This window comes from Orycteropus afer, unplaced genomic scaffold (genome assembly GCF_000298275.1).
Source record: "Orycteropus afer afer isolate SDZICR_OR568_19922 unplaced genomic scaffold, OryAfe1.0 scaffold00094, whole genome shotgun sequence".
Classification (NCBI taxonomy): Eukaryota; Metazoa; Chordata; class Mammalia; order Tubulidentata; family Orycteropodidae; genus Orycteropus; species Orycteropus afer.
Genome location: NW_006921681.1, coordinates 8,223,061 through 8,231,371, shown reverse-complemented (window position 1 = coordinate 8,231,371; position 8,311 = coordinate 8,223,061). Strand labels below are relative to the sequence as shown.

Here is an 8,311-nt window from a genome sequence, read left to right as displayed (position 1 = left end):
TGTGAATCCAAGTAAAATAAAATCTTTGATAACTTCAATCTTTTCTCTGTTCATCATGATGTTGCTTACCTGTGAGGATTTTTGTTTTAAGTTGAATTGTTGTAATCCATACTGAAGGTCGTGTCATCTGCATTTTGCAGGCTGTTAATGAGTCTTCCTCCAATCTTCTTCGTATAGTACAGCTTCTTGGATTATTTGTTCAGGATACAGATTGAATAAATACGGTGAAAGGATACAATTCAGATGCACACCTTTCCTGTTTTAAACCACGCAGTATCCCCTTGTTCTGTTGGAATGACTGCCCCTTGGTCTATGTATAGGTTCCATATAAGCACAAGTGTTCTGAAATTCCCATTCTTTGCAATGTTATCCATAATGTTATAATCCACACAGTCTAATGCCTTTGCATAGTCAATAAAACACGGGTAAACATCTTCCTGGTATTCTCTGCATTCAGCCAAGATCCATCTGCCATCAGCACGATACCCCTCATTCAACGTCCTCTTCTGAATCCAGCTTGACTTTTTGGCAATTTCCCCTCCCAGCCCCCCCCCCCATAAAAGTAAAATTATTTAAAAACAGTTTATTGAAATAAAAATTAGCTATGATTTCTTGGGAATGATCTTGTGAGCTAAAAAATGTTTGAAAAGTGAGAAAGTATAACAACATTTTCAACATTTCCAGTAATTACGAGGCGCTGGCAAGGTCCACATGCTAGTCTCAGAATTATACTGTGAGGTCTCAAACCTCCGTCTTCCTCCTCCTCCTCTCTTGCCGCGGTACCCAGAGAGCGCACTGGGCATGACCACAACCCCATATAGAGGGGAATTATAGCAGCGATACACCGGAAATGTGCCTGGAAGTGACTGAAGTCAATTCACCACTGATTGGCTTCCTCAAGTGGACCTCAGCCTCCTTTTGCCTACCACTGGACGTGTGGTTTGTCTATTTGAGCAGTCCACGCCCCCTGGAGAAGCCGGGTCCTGAAGCTTCACTTCTCCTTCATTACTATTCGTCTGTGTTCCAGCCAATCTTCTTCTTTCGCCTGTCTATTGGTCTTCATGGCTGGGAACCCGCCCCCTTCACCCGGCCCGGCTTAGAGGACAGCGGGCAAGGCGGGTGGTGGGATCGGGGACCTGAAGTGGTGGGACCGGCGCTGGCGGCGGCAGCTGAGGCCTTAGCCGAAGCCGCGCGGTGAGTCTGGGGCCTGGCACTGACCCCTCCCAGGCGGTGGAATGGCCAGACCCCGGCCAGCCTGGTCCGTAGGGGCCTCGAAGAGCCGCCCGTCGGGGACGTGGAATCCCCTCCGTCCCGGTCCTACCAACTTGGCGTCGCCTAGGCCCCTGACCCCTCACCCGGCGAGGCAACGCCCACCTCCTCCGGGGCCCCCAGGAGTCCGTCTGACCCTTCAGCCTACCAGGCGCCCGGGAGACCGGCTCATGAGCTCCGGTCTTGCTGAGGCCCCTTTGCTCCCTGCCCGTTACAGTCACCCCTTTTTCGAAGCCACCTACAAATCAGATACCCTCTGCCTCGGAGAGTACTGACTTCAATGTCAGCCCCTTGCACTCCACTGTGAAGACCTCTCAGGGCCCCAGTCCCCGGAGTTCGGTTCCATCCTTGAGTTTCATCTTCTTTGCTTTTCCCCCGCACCTATCCCTACTTTTAGCAACCCAGCTTTAACGGGCTTCTTGAAGCCCTCACCAAGACCCGTAGGGCATTTGAATTCCAATAGTTTAATTGAATTCACCCTGGAGCAGATGGTCTGTGGGACTCAGACCTTGTAAAAATACACTAATTCTTAACTGAGAATGGCAATTCTTTGCCGACACTCCCTACCCCCCACCCCCACCCCGTACTAGTTTTTTCATCAGGGATCCTTGGCTTTTCTCTCCCGTAAAAGGTGACATTCCTAAAGCAATCTCGGCATTGGAATATTTGAAAGTTTTTCAAAACTATGGCTTGGTTTTTTTCTTTGTGGCTCACAAGTGCGTTTATAATATTTTGAGAAATTGGTTTTATAGTTTAATCTGGACGTACTTAGAATAAGTATATGTTATTCCCATAGCAGTCTGCCCTGAGCCCTATTATGGCCAGTTTTGTTTTGGTTGCCTGATTATCTATATTTCCTATTGGATTGTAACCTCACTGAGGGAAGGGACAGTAAATAATTGAAGAATTAAATGAACGAGTGATCTCCAGAGCTAATCTGTCTCTTCTAGCTCTCACTGAAGGCACTAATGTTCTGTAGAACTGCACTGTTAGTTGTGCGTGTGGCTGTTAAGCACTTGAAATGTGCCTCGTCCAAACTGAGATGGCTGTAAATGTAAAATATACACTGGATTTTGGAGACTTAATGCAAAATAATAATAATGATGGAAACGATATTAATTTTTTATATTGGTGATGTTGAAATGATACTTTGTATATTGAGTTCAATAAACTATATTACTAAAATTAATTTTACAGGTTTCTTTTTACCTCTTTTTCTAAAATATGGTTATTAGGTAGTTTAGAATTACATTTGTGGCCTGAATTATATTCTTCTGAACAGTGTTGTTATAGAGTAATAATAGTCTTTCTCTTAGATTGAACTCTTTGAGGAAACAGGCAGTCTTAGTTACTTTTTATTCTCTCCCTACCTCCCCACCTTTAGTACCTGGCACTGAGTCACATACATAGTTGTAGGTGCCGTTTGAGTAAATTTCAATGCATAGTGAACCCACATGACAGAGTGGAGCTGCGCCGTAGGCTTTTGTTGGGTGTAATCTTTCTGGAAGCAGATCACCAGGTCTTTCTCCCACGGAACTGATGGGTGGGTTCGAACCACCATCCTTTTGGTTAGCAGCTGAACACTTAACCATTGTGCCACCAGGGGTCCTTAAAACCAAAACACCAAACTCACTGCCAATGAGTTGATTCCGGATCATAGCAACCTGCATTGGGTTTCCGAGAAGGTGGTAAAGAGGCAGTAAATCCTTAGGGAAGTAGATTGTCTAGTCTTGCTTCTGTGGGGTGACTGTTGGGTTTGAACCATCAACCTTCTGGTTAGCAGTCAGATGCCTTAGGCACTGTGCTACCAGAGTTCCTTATGTGCATATAATAATGATGAATAATAGCTAACAATTATGGAAGACTCACCGTGTGCCTAAAACTATTCTAAGCACTTATTTTTACTCATTTAATCTTCATATCAGGAGATCTGGTGGCATGGTACCTAAGGCATTTGACTGCTAACCAGAAGGTTGGCGCTTCAAATCCACCAGCCACTCCTTGGAAGGAAAGTTGGGCAGTCTAATTCCATAGTGATACCGCCTTGGAAACCCAAGGAGGGGTCCCTATGAGTTGGATCCAACTCAGTCAATGGCAGTGAGTTTTTTGTTTGTTTGTTTGTTTGTTTTTAAATCCTCCTATCAACCCTAATAGCTAGGTGCTATTATCCTCATGTTTATTGTAGTTGAGGAAAGTGAGATAGATTTTAAGTATCTTGCTTAAGCTATTTAACTTTGAAACTGAATTCAAACCTAGTTAGTCTGGCTCCACAGCCCCCACTTTGACCCATTCTGCTATGCTGTCCCCTTTAAACATCAGTTACTGTTGCAGGAATGTTTTCTAGGCTTTCTGCATATTCCTCAGTGTGGTCTCCCAACCTTTTTTGAATCTTCCACTTCCACTTGACATGGGCTGGGTAAAGATCTGTGCTCAGGAACTAGGGCCAATAAATTCATCATCATAGTTCATTATCCAGATAGTAAAGGAAGCTTCTCTCCAAAGAACCTCAGGGCAAGATGCTTGGAACCGGACCTGCCGCTGCCACCACAGCTACTACCACATCCAGCAATGTGAGCGTTTTACAGCAGTTTGCCAGTGGCCTGAAGAGTCGCAATGAGGAGATCAGGGCCAAAGCTGCCAAGGAGCTCCAGCACTACGTCACCATGGAGCTCCGAGAGGTTGGGACTTCTGTGATTAGGGGCAAGTCATTGGGAGGTATCTGAGCTAAATGTACTGTCCACTGTTTTAGATCCTTTTGATAGCTAAGTGAAGATTTGGAAAATACAGTGATTCTGTTTCAGAAAGGCACCCACCTGCCTTTCTGACGTACTGTCCATTGAAAGTGTGGGTTACTTTGCAGCAGTTTCACATTTCGATGGCACTTCATGTGTTTGTGTTGACGTGTTAGGGGTCAGGGTAGAAATTACCTCTTAATTTTTCTTTTCCCCATCACATACCAGATCCTCAGTTTGTGCCACAGTGTTTGAGGTGGGTTTGGAAAGTTGATAGCTTGTGACTTTCCAAGTAGAGAACAAACATGAGGTTAGGGAAAATGCTTTGTTCATCCTTGTACTCCTGGTACTAGGTAGAACCTAGGACAGAATGTTGCTTGCCATGTAGTAGACAGCATGTGTTTGTTTAATGAACAGATGAGTTGTGAGTTTAAAATGTTAGAAATAGGCAGGAACTTTGTCTTCTTTGGTTTGAACTGTACATGCTGTCTACTGCTTGGTCCTCCTAGTCTATGGAAGCCCTATCCTTACTCCCACCAGGGGAATATTATAAATTGTTCTGAGCACGTATTCTTTTGTAGATGAGTCAAGAAGAGTCTACCCGCTTTTATGATCAGCTGAACCATCACATTTTTGAATTGGTTTCCAGCTCCGATGCCAATGAGAGGAAAGGTGGCATCTTGGCCATAGGTAAGGACCATCTCTGGTAACACTAACAACTACGAATAAGCATCTACTCTTCTTTGTGTCCGTTACACCTGTACCTCATGTCTGCCACTTAATAGATGCTTAGTTCATACTTGTTTGAACTCTTTGTTTTGAGTTTGTGGCTTTTCGTGAACTTAGACATACATGTATTAATCTTAGCAACAGACCTGGGATGTATGCAAAGCAGAGATTTTTCAGTTATTGAAGCTGAGTCTCGGCCCTGTTTTTCTAAGGCCAGGCAGTTTGCCAGAACTGAGATTAGACGCCCACTTTCTTTCCACTATTCTATGTTGCTGCTTTTAGGTTCTGGTTTCTGTGTTTAGCAGGATTTGGCAGAGCAGGGCTTAAGAATGGAGTAGTTGAATTGGGGGATAATTAATAAAAGGTAGATAATTTTCAACTTCTAAAGACTGATGGTGCATTCTGTGTATTATTTCCAGTCCCAAGTTGAATTCCTTTCCTGCCTGGGAAAATAAGTTACATGATACTAAAATGAGATCATGTTACTTTATATAAGTAGTTATGGCACATATAGCAAATCTGGTAGTTAAAATGGAAACTATCTGTATTCTTAGCTATCTTTTATTCTGGAAATTGAAGTCTGTACTCCCAGTGAAACAACAGGGTCACTCACTACCTTTCTTTCCAAGGCAGCAAGCTTTCCTGAACAGCAAATACCCCATCCTCACATTTGCCTCCTTTCTTTTCCAGCTAGCCTCATAGGAGTAGAAGGGGGAAATGCCACCCGAATTGGCAGATTTGCCAATTATCTCCGCAACCTCCTCCCCTCCAATGATCCAGTTGTTATGGAAATGGCATCCAAGGCCATTGGCCGCCTCGCAATGGCAGGGGATACTTTCACTGCTGAATATGTGGAGTTTGAGGTGAAGCGAGCCCTGGAATGGCTGGGTGCTGACCGCAATGAGGGCCGGAGACATGCAGCTGTGAGTACCTGGGAGGGAGGAATGTAGCCAGGCTTAGGGAGTGATGGTAATGTGTCAGGGTCCCTCTTGTAAAATGCTGAGGTCTCTGAAAGGCAAAGACCTTAGTGGGGACACTCCAGGAAAAGGTGTTGTGTTTCTTAGCATATTTATGTTCTGTCCTGAATTCTTATCTCTCAGCCTTTGAACTCAATACCTGAAAAGGAAATTTAAAGTTATCTTCTTTATTGTCACTTGAAGAGAGAGCCCTAAGCACAAGGCTTATCTTGAACTCTCATTTTCTAGAATCACGATTACTTCCCAAGCAGAAGATACCACTCAGTCATAGGGAAGAGAAGAAGCCACAAGCCAAAAGACTTACAAAGCCCCAGATGGCTGTGCTATTTGTATAATGCTTTCTGTATCCTTATTAAGGCCTGTCTTGTGTAACTCTGGGAGGACCTCTGATGGTGTAGTGCCTAAGGCATTTGACTGCTAACCAGCAGGCTGGAGGTTCAAACCCACCAGCCACTCCTCGAAAGGAAGATTGGGCAATCTACTTTCATGGAGATACTGCCTTGGAAACCTAAGGAGGGGCTGCTATGAGTTGAGGGCAGTGAGTTTTTTGTTTGTTTGTTTGTTTGTTTGTTTTGATTTGTGTAACTGTGGGAATACAGAAGTACTGGGATAAGAGAGGACCAGGGCAAGTGGGAAATTTCACTGCCCAGAGAGTTGATCTGCCTTCTCCCAGCCTTTTCTTATTTATTTTTTATTTCCCTATTTATTTGTTGATCAATTGGTATCTTGCCAAATCTTTCCTTTTCCCCATTGGCCATTCTGCGTTTGGGCAAGTGATACTCTTTATCCTCATCTTTCAGTGGCACATTCTTGCTGCTTTTCGAAGCTCGTCCTAAAAAAGGCTGCTTTGTTCAGTTGGGATTCTAGGTCATGAGATGGGGCAGACTCTTTGCTTGAGAGGGAGAATCTGGGAGTGACTGTGCACTAGTCGGGTCTTCCCCAGTCAGCTCCCCCTTTAGGAGGCAGCATTATGAGAAAGAAGCACGGTACCAGAGGAAGGGTACTTGGACCTTGGTTCAGTCTGATTATGCTCCTTGCTAACTCTGTCACTGGGCAACCTTTCTGATTTTCACTTTCTTCCTTTATGACATGAAAATAATAATAGGATTAAACATTAAACAGGATTATTCATTCACTCAGCAAATATTTATTGAACGTTTACTATCTTCCCAGTATAGTTCTAAGCTAGTTCATTATCCAAAAATCCAAACCTACTACCATTGAGTTGATTCTGACTCACAGTGACCCCATAGGACAGAGTACATCTGCCCCACAGGATTTTTGTTTGCATGTTTGTTTAAAATTTTATTGCTTTAGGTGTAAGTTTACATAGCAAATTAGTTTGTTTTTTTTAATTTTTATTGTGATTTGGGTGAAAGTTTACAAAGCAAATTTACTTTCCATACAGCAGCTCAAATACACTTTGTCTCATGACACTGACTACGATTTCCCACAATTCAACAGCTCCCCTCTCACTTCTTCCCCATAGCCACCTGTTCCCTGTGTCCTTCCCTCCATGCACTCCTGCCCCCTGAGCTGTCTCCCTGTGCATACACAGCCCTTCTATTCTCCCATGATTATTCTTTCCAAGGAGTGTCTCTACCTAGTGTAAATGTTCAGCTCATATGCTATCTTTTATTTGACTGGAAGCCACAGGAGTGGTTTCAATTCCAGACCTGAAAGGCAGCTAGGGACCATAGTCTCAGTGGTTCCACAGGCTCTATCAGGCCAGCAAACCTGGTCCCTTTTTTATTTTTTTCCAAATGATTTTGAGTTTTGTTCCACATTGTTCTCCTACTCTATCCAAGATCTCCTACATGGATTCCCTTCTGAGTGGTCGACAGTGGTAGCTGGGCACCATCTAGTTCTTCTGGTCTCATAGTCATATAGGCTGAGGATTGCATAGTGTACCAGTTGCTTGGACTAATTGTTCCCATGAATCTTTGGTTTTCTTCATTCTTCTTTGCTCTGGACGAGGAGAGACCTATCATTGCATCTAGATGGCTGCTTGCAAGCTTTTAAATTCCCAGTTGCTACTCGCCAAAGTAGGAGGTGGAACAATGTTTTGCATAGTATGTTATGCCAATTGAGCTTGATGTTCCCTGCAACTATGGTTCCGAGCCCACAGGTCCAACTACTCACTCCCTCTGGGTAACTGGCTGTGACCAAGAAGTGACTACAACCTTGTCCCTTGTCAGCTCTAGTTTACACCTGGGAATTCTTACGGAGCATACAGATACACTTGTAGAACGATTGTCTGCCAATCCTATACATGGTCTTGGGTACACTCCCCGCTGCATAGACGTACCTAATCGTTCAGCCTGTCCACCCATCTATCCACCCGTATACCCATGTTTGCCTTCACTGACAGTGTAGTACTGTATGTGCCAAAGGGTTTTTCTTTGTTGTCTGCACCTCCCATATACCTCTCTGTGTCATCTTCTTCCTCAATGCCACCATCTTGATCACTCACATTTGGTTCATTGCCCTACTCTTCACCCAAATCAGTACTTATCTCTACCTATCTAACAGTGTTCCCTAACCTCCCCTCCCACCCGTGGTAACCAAAAAAGAAAATTTCCTTGCATAGATAAACCTTTCCTT

The 8,311-nt window shown here is 44.0% G+C and overlaps 1 protein-coding gene across 1 annotated transcript in view; it reads left to right on the top strand.

Annotated features, from left to right (window-relative positions):
- Positions 1-1,112: 1,112 nt before the first annotated feature.
- MTOR (mechanistic target of rapamycin kinase) overlaps positions 1,113-8,311 on the top strand; it is a 187,749-nt gene continuing 180,550 nt past the window's right edge. The window contains exons 1-4 of the mRNA XM_007942626.2: positions 1,113-1,194; positions 3,772-3,947; positions 4,583-4,691; positions 5,421-5,653. Coding sequence (XP_007940817.1) covers positions 3,786-3,947; positions 4,583-4,691; positions 5,421-5,653 — 504 coding nt within the window. The 5' untranslated portion in view covers positions 1,113-1,194; positions 3,772-3,785. The remainder of the gene's footprint in view (positions 1,195-3,771; positions 3,948-4,582; positions 4,692-5,420; positions 5,654-8,311) is intronic.